Source organism: Rattus norvegicus, chromosome 20 (genome assembly GCF_021556685.1).
Source record: "Rattus norvegicus strain SHRSP/BbbUtx chromosome 20, alternate assembly SHRSP_T2T, whole genome shotgun sequence".
NCBI classification, from domain to species: Eukaryota; Metazoa; Chordata; class Mammalia; order Rodentia; family Muridae; genus Rattus; species Rattus norvegicus.
This window is the reverse complement of record NC_141553.1, coordinates 1221256-1236657: the sequence shown is the minus strand read 5'-3', so window position 1 is coordinate 1236657 and position 15402 is coordinate 1221256. Positions and strand designations below refer to the sequence as shown.

Here is a 15402-nt window from a genome sequence, read left to right as displayed (position 1 = left end):
CCTCCCAAGCATACACAAACACCACACACTCAGTCAGGCCTGACCATTGGTTTAATCAATTTCACAAGTGCACAGGCAGCTTATATACATACACATATATTATGTATGTATATACTCACATATATCAGACACACACATATCTATATCTATATCTATATCTATATCTATATCTATATCTATATCTATATCTATATCTATATCTATATCTATATCTATATCTATATCTATATCTATATCTATATCTATATCTATATCTATATCTATATCTATCTATATAAACAAACACATATGAAAATGCATATGAAAATGAACATTTGGTGGGTGGAGCAGAGCCCCAACAGACAAACTTTTTTAGCTTTTTAGACAAAAAGTTTTTTTTTTTTTATTAACTTGAGTATTTCTTACATACATATCGAGTGTTATTCCCTTTCCCGGTTTCCGGGCAAACATCCCCCTCCCCCCTCCCCTTCCTTATGGGTGTCCCCCTCCCAACCCTCCCCCCATTGCCGCCCTCCCCCCATAGACTAGTTCACTGGGGGTTCAGTCTTAGCAGGACCCAGGGCTTCCCCTTCCACTGGTGCTCTTACTAGGATATTCATTGCTACCTATGGGGTCAGAGTCCAGGGTCAGTCCATGTATAGTCTTTAGGTAGTGGCTTAGTCCCTGGAAGCTCTGGTTGCTTGGCATTGTTGTACTTTTGGGGTCTCGAGCCCCTTCAAGCTCTTCCAGTTCTTTCTCTGATTCCTTCAATAGGGGACCTATTCTCAGTTCAGTGGTTTGCTGCTGGCATTCGCCTCTGTATTTGCTGTATTCTGGCTGTGTCTCTCAGGAGCGATCTACATCCGGCTCCTGTCGGTCTGCACTTCTTTGCTTCATCCATCTTGTCTAATTGGGTGGCTGTATATGTATGGGCCACATGTGGGGCAGGCTCTGAATGGGTGTTCCTTCAGTCTCTGTTTTAATCTTTGCCTCTCCCTTCCCTGCCAAGGGTATTCTTTTTCCTCATTTAAAGAAGGAGTGAAGCATTCACATTTTGATCATCCGTCTTGAGTTTCGTTTGTTCTAGGGATCTAGGGTAATTCAAGCATTTGGGCTAATAGCCACTTGTCAATGAGTGCATACCATGTATGTCTTTCTGTGATTGGGTTAGCTCACTCAGGATGATATTTTCCAGTTCCAACCATTTGCCTACGAATTTCATAAACTCGTTGTTTTTGATAGCTGAGTAATATTCCATTGTGTAGATGTACCACATTTTCTGTATCCATTCCTCTGTTGAAGGGCATCTGGGTTCTTTCCATTTTCTGGCTATTATAAATAAGGCTGCGATGAACATAGTGGAGCACGTGTCTCTTTTATATGTTGAGGCATCTTTTGGGTATATGCCCAAGAGAGGTATAGCTGGATCCTCAGGCACTTCAATGTCCAATTTTCTGAGGAACCTCCAGACTGATTTCCAGAATGGTTTTACCAGTCTGCAATCCCACCAACAATGGAGGAGTGTTCCTCTTTCTCCACATCCTCACCAGCATCTGCTGTCACCTGAGTTTTTGATCTTGCCAATCGCACTGGTGTGAGGTGAAATCTCAGGGTTGTTTTGATTTGCATTTCCCTTATGACTAAAGATGTTGAACATTTCTTTAGGTGTTTCTCAGCCATTCGGCATTCCTTAGCTGTGAATTCTTTGTTTAGCTCTGAACCCCATTTTTTAATAGGGTTATTTGTTTCCCTGCGGTCTAACTTCTTGAGTTCTTTGTATATTTTGGATATAAGGCCTCTATCTGTTGTAGGATTGGTAAAGATCTTTTCCCAATCTGTTGGTTGCCGTTTTGTCCTAACCACAGTGTCCTTTGCCTTACAGAAGCTTTGCAGTTTTATGAGATCCCATTTGTCGATTCTTGATCTTAGAGCATAAGCCATTGGTGTTTTGTTCAGGAAATTTTTTCCAGTGCCCATGTGTTCCAGATGCTTCCCTAGTTTTTCTTCTATTAGTTTGAGTGTGTCTGGTTTGATGTGGAGGTCCTTGATCCACTTGGACTTAAGCTTTGTACAGGGTGATAAGCATGGATCGATCTGCATTCTTCTACATGTTGCCCTCCAGTTGAACCAGCACCATTTGCTGAAAATGCTATCTTTTTTCCATTGGATGGTTTTGGCTCCTTTGTCAAAAATCAAGTGACCATAGGTGTGTGGGTTCATTTCTGGATCTTCAATTCTATTCCATTGGTCTATCTGTCTGTCTCTGTACCAATACCATGCAGTTTTTATCACTATTGCTCTGTAATACTGCTTGAGTTCAGGGATAGTGATTCCCCCTGAAGTCCTTTTATTGTTGAGGATAGCTTTAGCTATCGTGGGTTTTTTGTTATTCCAGATGAATTTGCAAATTGTTCTGTCTAACTCTTTGAAGAATTGGATTGGTATTTTGATGGGGATTGCATTGAATCTGTAGATTGCTGACAAAAAGTTCTTTATAAAATTACCTCACAGATAAAATTACGCAAATGGGAGTTACAGAAGAATGTCCACAGTAAGCTTAAAGCAGTGCTCCATTCTATAAGCTCATTATAAGTTCAAAGAATAGCTGAATACTCCATTGTGTAGATGTACCACATTTTCTGTATCCATTCCACTGTTGAAGGGCATCTGGGATCTTTCCAGCTTCTGTCTATTATAAATAAGGCTGCTATGAATATAGTGGAGTATGAGTCTTTGTTGTATGTTGGAGCATTTTTTGGGGATATGCCCAGGAGAAGTATAGCTGGATCCTCTGGTAATGGAATGTCCAATTTTCTGAGGAACCTCCAGACTGATTTCCAGACTGGTTGTACCCGTTTGCAATCCCACCAACAATGAAGGAGTGTTCCTCTTTCTTTACATCCTCACCAGCATCTGCTGTCACCTGAGTTTTTGATTTTGGCCATTCTGACTGATGTGAGGTGGAATCTCAGGCTTGTTTTTATTTGCATTTCCCTAATGACTAAGAATGTTGAACATTTCTTTAGGTGTTTCTCAGCCATTCTACATTCCTCAGTTGAGAACTCTTCATTTAACGCTGCACCCCATTTTTTTTTTTTTTTTTTTTTTGGTTCTTTTTTTCCGGAGCTGGGGACCGAACCCAGGGCCTTGCGCTTCCTAGATCAGCGCTCTACCACTGAGCTAAATCCCCAGCCCCATGCACCCCATTTTTTAAATAGGGTTATTTGGCTCTCTGGAGTCTAACTTCTTGAATTCTTGGTATATTTTGGGTATGAGCTCTCTATCAGATGTAGGATTGGTAAAGATCTTTTCTCAATCTGTTGGTTGTCATTTTGTCCTAATGACAGTGTCCTTTACCTTACAGAAGCTTTGCAGTTTTATGAGGTCCCATTTGCTAATTCTTGATCTTAGAGCATAAGCCATCGGTGTTCTGTTCAGGATTTTTTCCCCAGTGCCCACGTGATCAAGACTCTTCCTCCACTTTTCCTTCTATTAGTTTGAGTGTATCTGGTTTGATGTGGAGATCCTTGATCCACTTGGACTTGTGCTTTGTACAGGGTGATAAGAATGGATCGATTTGCATTCTTCTACATGCTGATCTCCAGTTGAACCAGCAGTATTTGTTGAAACTGCTATCTTTTTTCTACTGGATGTTTTTAGCTCCTTTGTCAAAGATCAAGTGACCATAGGTTTGTAGATTCATTTCTGAGTCTTCAATTCTATTCCACTGATCTACCTGCCTGTCTCTGTAACAATACCATACAGTTTTATGGTGTTTATACTGTAATACTGCTTGAGGTCAGGGATGGTGAGTCCCCCAGAAGTTATTTTGTTGAGTATAATTTTTTCTATCCTGGGTTTGTTATTCCAAATGAATTTGCAAATTGCTCCTTCTATCTCTATGAAGAATTGGGTTGGAATTTTGATGGAGATTGCATTGAATCTGTAGATTGCTTTTGGCAAAATGGCCATTTTTACTACATTAATCCTGTCAATCCATGAGCATGGGAGGTCTTTCCATCTTCTGAGGTCTTCTTCTATTTCTTTCTTCAGAATCTTGAAGTTCTTGTCATACAGATCTTTCATTTGCTTGGTTAGAGTCACAACAAGGTATTTTATGTTATTTGGGACCATTGTTGAAGCCAAGAAGTGCATGCTGACAGGAGCCTGATATATCTGTCTCCTGAGAGGCTCTGCCAGAACATGACAAATACAGAGGCTAATGCTGAGGAGCAAACCATTGAACTGAGAAGGGGTCCTCGTTGGAGGAAAAGGATTGAAAGAGCTGAAGGGCCTTGCAACACCAGAAGAACAACACCAACCAACTAGAGCTCCCAGGGAGTAAACCCCTACTCAAAGAGTACACACAGACAGACCCATTGCTCCAGCTGCATATGTAGCAGAGCATGGCCTTGTTGGGCACCAGTGGGAGAAGTCCTTGGTCCTGCCAAGGTTGGATGCCCCAATGTAGGGGAATACTAGAATGGGGATGCGGGGAGTGGGGATGGTTGGGGAGGGGAAACATCCTCATAGAAGAGGGGTTAGGGGGCTGGGATAGGGGGGTTATGGATGGGAAACTGGGAAAGAGAAAACATTTGAAATGTAAATAAAAATATCCAATAAAATAAAAAAGTAAATATCATCCTGAATGAGGCAACCAAATCACAAAGAAACAAAACAAAATGACACAAAAAGACAAAAACAAACAAAAAACCACAGTGGTGTGCACTCACTGATAAGTAGATATTAGACCAAAAGCTCGGATTACCCACAATACAAACTGCAAACCACATGAAGTTCAAAAAGATTAAAGTGCAGTTGCTTTAGTCCTTCCTAGAAGAGGGAACAAAAAAGGAGATATGGAGACAAAGTGTGGAGTTGAGACCTGAAGGAACGGCCATTCATGGACTGCCCTACTTGGGGATACAACCTATATTCATAGAGCCACCAAACCCAGTCACCATTGGGGATGCCAAGAGGTGCATGCTGACAGGGGCCTGATATAGCTGTCTCCTGAGAGGCTCTGCTAGTGCATGAAAAATACAGAGGCAAATGCTCACAGTCAACCATTGAACTGAGAACAGGATCCCCATTGGAGGAGTTAGAGAAAGGATTGAGGGAGCTGAAGGCTTTTGCAACCCCACAAGAACAACAATAGCAATCAACCAGAGCTCCCAGTGACTAAACCACCATCCAAAGAGTACAGATGAATAGACTCATGGCTCCAGCTGCATATATAGCAGATGATGGCTTTCTTGGGCACCAATGGAAGGAGAAGCTTTTTGTCTGGCCAAGGCTCACCTCCCACTTGCACCCAGTGCAGGGGAATGTCAGGATGGGGAGGCAGGAAGGAAAGGGTGGATGGGTAGGAGAACACCCTCATAGAAGAAGGGGGTTGGAGGATGGCATAGGAGGTTAATAGAAGGGAAACTGGGAAAGAGGGTAACATTTGAGATGTAAATAAATAAAAATATCCAATAAAGAAAAGAAACTTAAAAAATGAAACCCTAGCCATTAGCAATAAACATATTAAATCAAGGCAGTGGCAGTTGTGTTTTCTAGATTGTATCTGCAATTTTATAATAACACAGAAAATCATAATGTATATCTTACATGAAATAGAAGCAAAACTATCTAGACTCTAGACTCTATAGACATCAGGGGGAATAATGGATGAAGGCACACGGAAGAAAGGGTAGAACCACTGGAACATATAGGATAAGGAAGTAAAAGGGATATCATCTACTTAACTGAAAAGGTTTTTGTATATCCTAATACCATGTTCAGTGAATAAATGCCATTGACAAAGAATGTATAGAAAATAATCCATGGGTTAAAGAGAACTCCAAATTAGAGTCCAGTGTGTCTGCTTGAGTCATTGAATACACAGATAATCTGTAACAACTTTGACTGTAACATAGCAAATGAGAGATTGTTCATGTAAGAAATATAAAAGTTGCAACATTTTGATGACTAGGTGAAAATAAATGTGAAGGGTCCTATGCTAAAAGTACTACTAAAAACTTCAAGATGGTGTCCACCAAGCAATAGCCAAGCCTGGAGCTCGTTTTGCGGGGGGGGGGGGGGAAGTCTTGTTTATTTTCATATCCATTCAACTCAGTACCAGGGGATGTGCCCCCTTGGGGTTTTTATATCTTCAAATCTGTCTCATTAAAAAAATGAGGAGAATTGTTGGTGGCAAAGGGAATTCTGGAAATACAATGTAGGGCAAAACAATAACATAAACTGTCACTTCCAATATTTTACAACTTACGCAATTTTTGAACGCAAACCTTAGAATCTTTGTCACTTGTGTTCTGAAAAATCAGCCAGGTAAGAGAATGCATTCGGCTTAGTCTTAGAAATGTCATATACTCTCTGTTCTTTAGGGAGTAGTTTGTTTGCTTGCAACATTAAACATCATCGATTCTGAGTGTTCATAGTTGGTTCCCTGTCTTTAGATGGACTCCTCACTCTATGTGAGTATGGTGAATTTTATTTGGCTTCTGAGTTGTATTGCCTCATCTCAATTCATTATCACGGTTACTTAAACACTCTCTGACATCACTAAATACTTAAAGTGCTGAGCAGAATTAGTATCATTGATATTTCCAATTGCTATTTTGCTTTAAAAATTGGTAAATGCATTTTTGATATATATATCTATTTAAAACTGCTTTGTTTTCTCATCCAAAGATTCATAAATTAACTGTCTCAAGGTATAGAATTTTTAGCAAGAAAGTCTGTTTTGTTTATAAACAGACAAGATCTGCATGATTCTTTAAGAGACTTCCCTGAGTTGTTTGAAGGCAATCATTCACCGAAGGACCCTAGTGATTACATAATTTCTCAGACTGTCTTCCAGATATTAAGCTTAGAATCATTTAGAACTCTTAACAGGTTTTTCTAGTACAGCAATTTTGTTTTTGTAAGATGGATAAATTGTCTTCTTAAACCAGTGACAACTCACACTTGAGTCGTTTCTCTCTTGTGGGACTCTCCCTGGTGTCAGTCTTTAACTCCAGCGCAGTTCAGAGTGTTCTCTCAGTGACTTCTAGCAACCTGGGTTCTCCACACACGATTCTCATTCTTCTCTTATGTACACAGAGCCAATCCAGTGAATCTGTAAATGAAAGAAACCAGAAGAACTACTTCTCACAGCTATGTCTGCTCCTACACGTGTATCTCAGGGAACAGACTCAGGTATTTTCCTAATATTGAGGATAAAGGCTATTTTAAAAGTTCCCTTTAGTATGTTTTGAGTGTATAATTAAATAGGAAACCTTTTCCAAACAACATATTATTCAAAGTCTTTAACATTCATTAAAAACATTTCTATTTTGATTATGCAAGTAAAATGAAACTTACTCATTCTTTTAGGAGAAATCAAGATTTCATTTGACAGAAAAATGCTAGGAATTAATTTCATAAAGAGAAAAGCATCTAAAATGGGGGAGAGATGAACTATCTTGGAAACATTAGAGTAGGATAATTTAAGCGAACCTGACTTAGGGGAAGATAAAAACACAAGAGAATTATTTACTATGGTTCCATTAGTGGTGCTAGAAGAGAGGCAAGTAAACCTCGACATTTGAAGAACAAGTATAAATAGGTAACAGAGAAACCAAGATTTTAAAGAGACTAAAGCCATAGGCATATGTAGTTCCTTATAATGAAATGGGTCCACAGAGCAAAGAATTTCTTATTGCAATGCTCTGGGAATTGCAAAAGGCCTTCTTTATTCTCACCCAGGAGAATAAAAATGATATAAAATATAGTTTATAATGCAAAAAGTATCTTGGGTGAGCGTGGCTGTATGACTATTATGTAGGCACTCTAAGGAGAGATGTTTGAGTTATGGCGGGTATGCTTGGAGACTGTTAAAGAACATTGTAGGGATCTACTTTTGAAGTGCTCAATGATTCACATTAATGGAAGACAGTAAGCCCATTATTTGGTATCACACTGTAAAATGTTGTGCACACATCTGGTCAGACTATTGAGATTAATGTGGTCATGTTTCTTATCTGGCGTAATCATGAATATGAACCAATCAACTCAAATATGCTTCTACACTTTATCCATTATTAAGATGAATAGAGTTGCTATGTTATGATAAAGCTGTCTATACTTTCTACTAACCCTGTGATTGAAAGAAATTCATCCCTGTCTATTTTTCCACATTAAAACTCTTCAAGAGTATTCCTATTTCTCAGAGACTCTCTGCCTCGTGGGATATTTTAAAAGCTGCTCCGTGTTAGAGACAACTAAAGAGATGAAAAGACAATTGGATCAAAAAATAAATATGGTTAGATAAAATGGATTATAGCTGTTGTTCATCTCCAATAAAAGACATTAATACTAAAAAATGTAATAAATGAAGGTGTTTGAATAGGAATCCAGAACAGACATTTAGACTTAATATTTAATTGATAGGTAAATACAAAACATCTTCAACAGAACTTTGCAGAGTTATAGAAAACTACTCACAAACTGTGGTAGTGTTGGCAAAAATATTATTGACTAGAAAGACTGATGGACAGGAAGGTTAGTGTCCCACAAACTATCCTATCTTTTCTTTTTAAGTGTCATTGAATCAAACATTAGTCACTGAATTTCTACTCTTGGGGGTGACAGACATACAAGAACTGAACCCTATTCTCTTTGTCACGGTCCTTGCCATGTACTTTGTCAATGTGTTTGGGAATGGAGCCATCATGATGATCGTCATCTTAGATCCAAGACTCCACTCACCTATGTACTTCTTCCTGGGAAACCTAGCATGTCTAGATATCTGCTTCTCCACTGTAACAGTGCCAAAGATGCTTGAGAACTTCTTCTCCACAAGCAAAGCAATTTCCTTCTTGGGATGCATAACTCAGCTTCATTTCTTTCACTTCCTGGGATGCACAGAGGCCTTGCTGCTGACAATCATGGCATTTGACCGCTTTGTGGCTATCTGCAGACCACTCCACTACCCTTCCATCATGAATCGTCAGGTGTGTATCCAGGTGGCTGTCTCCATCTGGGCCATTCCTTTCCTTCATGCTCTGGTTCACTCCATATTGACATCTCAATTGAACTTTTGTGGTTCCAACCATATCCATCATTTCTTCTGTGATGTTAAGCCATTATTGGAGCTGGCCTGTGGAAACACTGAACTCAACAGGTGGCTGCTCAATATTCTTGCAGGAACCATTGGCATTGGCCTCTTCTTTCTGACTTTTCTCTCCTACTTCTACATCGTCACCTATCTCTTTCTCAAGACCCGTTCTTGCAGCATGCTCCACAAAGCACTCTCCACTTGTGCCTCTCACTTCATGGTTGTCATTATTTTTTATGCTCCTGTTCTCTTCATCTATATCAATCCCAATTCAGGGAGCTCCCTGGAAAAGGACAGGATCATTGCTGTCATGTACACTGTGGTCACTCCTGCACTCAATCCACTTATCTATACTCTGAGGAACAAGGAAGTGAGAGGTGCTCTGAATAGAAAAATCAGAATACAGCTTTTACTTGAAGAAATCTAGTGAGTTATTCTGGAATATTAAAACATAAGCAATTAATTTAAAAACTGAAGTTTGAAATTAGTTCATTTTGAATTTATTAATGGTATAAGGAAGATGACCAGGTAAGAGAATAAATATATGAGAAAATATAGCTTAATTGTATTTAAAATTTCAGTCTATACATAAGATGGAAATTGGAACAAACCAGGTACTCCCTACAAAATGCCAACTTTGAATTTTTTTGGTAGATTAGCATTGATGAAACTAACATGGTATTCTTTTATATATGTTTGTATGTAAAATCAAGTATGCAAGTTGCTGAGAGCAGATAAAAGGAGCTTGTCTTCCATACTGCCATTTTGACTTCAGATTTTATTTTACTTAACTTGACCATTTCTCTATCTAAGAAACAATTGATCCCAAAAACATGCCTGTTACCAATACTCCTATAAGCAACAATGATTGTGCAAAATAATGCCCCTAAAATATTTGTGAAATGAATTTGATGTTTTTTTGGTGTAGGAGAAAAACCCATTTATCTTCAATGTCAGCTGACAATGATGCAACACTTCACATAGTCCCCATAATCCCCGAGTTCTGATTTGTACAAATTATAACTGTAATAAACATGGCTCATCTGCTTGCAGGTCTAATGCTTATAAATTTAGCTTCATCCTGTATTTGGGGCTTCCAGAAGAAACAAAGCCCCTGAGTCCTTGACGGGTGACCCTGATTGATCAGTGACTCTGCTTATGTGGTGGGAATAATAAGAGATTTTAGAGTTTTGTAAGCCCATTGTTGTATTGTCTCCCCTTTCTCTTGGCACACAACAAATGATGTGTAACAAAATATGCCTGTATTTATCATGTTTTTATTAGATGGATATTAATATGTATACCAGCTGGTTTTGTGTGTCAACTTGACACAAGTTGGAGTTATCACAGAGAAAGAAGCCTCCCTTGAGAAAATGCCTCTATGAGATCCAGCTGTAAGGCATTTTCTCAATTAGTGATCAAGTGGATAGGCTCTAGCCCATTGTGGGTGGTGCTGTGCCTGGCCTGGTAGTCCTGGGTTTTATAAGAAAGCAAGCTGAGCAATTCAGGGGAAGCAAACCAGTAAGCAGCATTCATCCATGACTTCTGTATCCACTCCTTCCTCCAAGTTGCTACCCTGTGAGAGTTCCTGTCCTGACTTCCTTTGATGATGAACAGCAATTTGGAAGTGTAAGCTGAATAAACCCTTTCTCCACAACTTCTTTCTTGGTCATGATGTTTTGTGCCAGATTAGAAACCCTGACTAAGACAATAGGTATAAGGCAACTTCGTTTCAAACTCCATAATATGATCAATAAAATCACTTTGTGAGGCAGACTGGGAATGAACCCAATATTATCTCACCCAAACTGTGCCTGAACTTTACTACTGAATTATTTCCCTAGCCTTTTTCTGTTGTTTGTTTGTTTTTTTCCTTCTTTAGACAGAGTTTATTGAAAATTTCCAGGCTGGCCTGAAACTGAATGTTGTTTAAGAAGGCCTTTAATGTGCTGGTTTCCTGGTCAACCTCTCAAATGGCTGGGGATACAGTCCTTGTATCTTGGACCTATCTATGACCAAGAAAATGAGAATTCTCATGATGGATAGATCCAAATGGATAAATAGGCAAAGCCCTTAAATTTTTACCTCTCCCAGCTTCAAGGTTTTCTCTTTGGAGGTCTTGGGAGTCTCCACTCATTAAATGATACCCCTGAAAGTCAGGGTGGTCCATGATTACTCTAATGTGGCTTAGAGTCACAAATAAAGTTATACGTGGTTGGAAGTGCAGACTATGCTGCAGAGGGAAGCTGAAGTTAGATTGGCAACATCAGATCAAACTCTGGGAGGAGGAGAAAGAGACCCTGTGTGGTACTGTTAGTGGGTTGTGTAGGGTGAAAATAGAAACAGGTACTGAGTGACTTTGAATTCTCTAGTGATGCCTGAAAGACTTCTCAAGATGAACAATCACAAGTCCATCCCTTGTCAACTTGACACAAAACACAGCAATTAAGCCGTACTATTCTACCACAGCCCCTGAAATCTCACACTCATGTAATAATGCAAAAGTACCACTTCGGTGCCTTTGAGGGAATCAGTGCCTTTGAGGGAAGCAGTCTGCACTGGCATGGATACATGATTTTCAAGGAATGGTATTGTTTGTGGAGGCTGTGGGAACTTTTAGCAGTAGACCTTTGCTCGAAGAAGTTTGTTTCTTGAGATGTGTGTTTGATAGTCACTTGAACTGCCTTTCTCACCATCTTCTGCTCTTGTGGGCCATGAAGTAAGGAACCTCTTCCATCACTCTCCTCCTGTTATGATATTTGTCTGAAACAACAGGACTAAGTAAGTGTCCTGAACCCTCATCTTCTTCATTTCTCCTCCTCCTTTTTCTCTGCCTCCTTTTTCCTCCTCTTCCTTTCTGTTTCTCTTCCTTTTCTTCTCCTCCTTCTCCTTGTCCTCTTCATCATCCTTCACCTCCTCCTCTTTCTTCTGCCTAGGATACTATCTACCTTCCAGTGTCTCCACACTGAAAATCCCCTAGATCATCACAGACCCTTGTCAACATCATACAAACCTATGTACCTGGGGCTTGAAATAAGGAATCCTAAATCCACATGCCAGTAAAGAGGAAAGAGTTAGGAAAAGAGTTGTTTAAATATTTTAGAATATTCAGTGAGCTGATAGAAGTAAATAAATATTAATTGGCCTACATTATCTAAAGTAAATTATGTTGCTGGTAGCTAGGAACATACCATGAAAATCTATGCTTCTTAACAATGATTCATTCCTCATCTGATCTAAACACAGAAAATATGCACCTTCAGTAAGTTATAGCATATCTCATTTAGATTGATTTAGTACACTTGTGCAAGCTTCTCTGTTCTAGTCACACCTTGTCCTTGAAGAAAATAATCCTTCACAGTTTCTGTTAAAATAACTCTTACCTTTTATGATCTGGACCAGTAGCCACTTCTTGATGATTTCTTAAGGGGAGGACCAGGGATGAAAATAATAAAAAAGACAAGAAAATTTTGGTTGAGAGATTTCATGAGCTAATGGCTCATGAAAAGTAAACTTACTAAGACTTACAGCAAATTGCCTGTCAGTTTGTACCCAAAGAGTAGTCTGTGTATATTTATTATGTGCCTTCTATCCCTGCTTCCAGTTGAGAACTCTGATCCCATGTCGAGGCTGGACCCCGGCACATGTCTACTGAATGGACTCTTGCTGCATATAAAAATTAGCTTTTGTGCATTGCTTTAATTCAGTTTTAATTTTCTTTTCCTTTATTGGAATAGGTGATAATGAAATATACAATATAAAAATAAGTACTGAATTGGTTTTTAGCATAGAAAGGAAATTCATACCTCATGGTAACACATTATTGATCCTGACTTATGAATTGACCTCACTACATCCATTAGGTTTGTAAATGATACCAATTATAATTTTAGGAATGACTGTCTTTATGGTTTATCCTACTCTAAAGATCAAGAAGATATGTGGCTAACTTTACTGCAATGACTGAAATTTTTCTCATGGGGTTTTCCAGAAAGCCTGAGGTAGAAATAATTTTGTCAGCTGTAGACTTGGTGATATCAATCTACACTAATCAATAATGGAATAATATCTCCATTATTGCTGTTACTTCTCTGTCTCTGTTCACTTAAGCATTTCCTCTTGACACATCTGTTTTGCTTGGATCTCTCCTACATTTCTCTGATAGTGCCAAAGTCTATCAGCAGCTCTTTCGTGCACAGTGCCTACATATCCCTGTAGAGTGCACACTGCAGGGTTTTGCATTCACAATCTGTAGTTATACTGCCATGACCATGATCACACTCATGTCCTAAGACTGTTTTGTGATTGTTAGTTACAAACACATCGTAAGTGTCAACATATATATGCATGGGAGTTAGCTGTCTTGGGCAGTGTTATGTGGAATCATCTTTGGAGTTATGCACACAGATGTGACCGTTCCATCTGTTCTGTGGGCCCAGTGTCATACACCAATTCTGTGATTTCCTCTAGCTCTTGAAACTCGCTTGTTCCAATGATTATGCCAGTGAGCTTGGATCACTGGCTTCCTTCTCTCTCTGGCCCTACTCTGCTTCATCTCTATTTTTTTTTTGTTTATGAGTGTGTATTCTCCACTGTGCTAATGATGGCACAATGAGGGCCAGACTTGTCTATGCCACATATCTGTAGGCATTTTGTTTATTCCTCCTAGTGTATTTGAGTTTCTAAACCCATATTCAAAATCTCCAACTTCATTAGACTTTATTCTTAGTTTGTTTTCCCTCAATACTCAATCCAGAAATAAACAGCCTGAAAAATGAGGACATAGTCACAGTTTCAAAGAAGATTTTTCAAAGAAAAACTCATCTCTTTTTTATATCCAGTATTTTCTCTTTGGGAGCCATATCGATAGGTATTGGGGAAAAGAACAGAGTCAACGAATCACTAAAAGTTAGAACAGAGCTAGTCAGATAGCTCAGTTGGTAAAGAAACATGAAACCAAGCCTGAGAAGTTGAGTTAAATCCTTGATACCCACATGGTAGGTGAAGAGAAACAACATTTGAAACTTGTCCCCTATCCTACACATGTCGTAGCTCATGTACACCCAAATACACCCACCCACCCACCCACCCACCCACACACACACACACACACACACAGACACACACACACACACTCACACACACATATGCAAAGTAGATTTAATGAAATATAAACAAACACAACCATTGTTTTGTGAGTAGTCTCTTTAAATGAAGAAAAGAAGGTGACTAGAGTTATATTTGTATACTCTTCTACAGAGAGTAGTTTCCAGTCTTATAAGCTAGATGTGGTGGTGGGGAAGTAATTTTCTCCAAATTTAAAGAACCCAATTTGGTTTTCCTCCTTGGATCCTTTTTTAAAAGCAGAGGCATGAAAATTAGTCAATTTGCAATTACTTCATCACTTTTTCCTGAGTCAGGAGGACAAAGAGACCTCACACGTCCTTGAGGATGGAACATCTAGACTAAAGCATAATTGAGAGGCAATGGGACCTACCACCTGAGGCTGCTATTGAGGCCAGAGCCAACTATGAGTATGGACTCCTACCTTCTCATCTCCAACACTCATCACTGAGTAAACTGCAAATATTTTTATGTTGTTACGCCAGCAATTCTACTCCTGGATATGACTGAAAGAATCCCAAGTCAACATATCATGTATACACCTGCACATCAATTTAAAAACAGTAGTCACAATGGGTAAGTTGTGGAACAAACCTAGGTGTCTCTCTACAGAGGAATGGATGAAGAACATCTCTCTCTCTCTCTCTCTCTCTCTCTCTCTCTCTCTCTCTCCATGTGTGTCTGCCTTTCTATCCTCTTTCTCTCTCATTCATACATTTTCAGTTATAGGAAAAACAAAGTTATGTTCTTGGCATGAAAACCTAACAACAATAAACATATTAAATCAATTAAGACAGTGGTAATTGTGTTTCCTAGATTGTATCTACATTTTTATAAAAATGCAGAAAATCATTATGTATATATGACACGAAATAGAAGCAAAACTAGCTAGACTCTACAGTCTATACACATCAGGGAGAATAATGGATGAAGGCACAGGGAAGAAAGGGTAGAACCACTGGAACACATAGGGTAAGGAAGTCAAAGGGATATTATCTACTTAACTCAAAAGGTCTTTGTATATCCTAATACCATGTTCAGTGAATAAATGCCATTAACAAAGAATGTATAGAAAATATCCATGGGTTAAAAAGAACTCTAAATTAGAGCCCGTTGTGTCTGCTTGAGTCATTGAATACAAAGGTAACTTGAATACACAGATAATTTGTAACAACTTTGTAACATAGCAAATGAAA

The 15402-nt window shown here is 39.0% G+C and overlaps 1 protein-coding gene and 1 pseudogene across 1 annotated transcript; both read left to right on the top strand.

Moving 5' to 3' along the window:
- The first annotated feature begins 8576 nt into the window (after positions 1-8576).
- Or12d14 (olfactory receptor family 12 subfamily D member 14) lies at positions 8577-9509 on the top strand. Its single transcript, XM_087598791.1, has one exon. It carries the CDS (start codon positions 8661-8663, stop codon positions 9507-9509), a length of 849 nt encoding a protein of 282 aa, XP_087454917.1. The 5' UTR covers positions 8577-8660.
- Olr1728-ps (olfactory receptor pseudogene 1728) lies at positions 13042-13948 on the top strand (annotated as a pseudogene).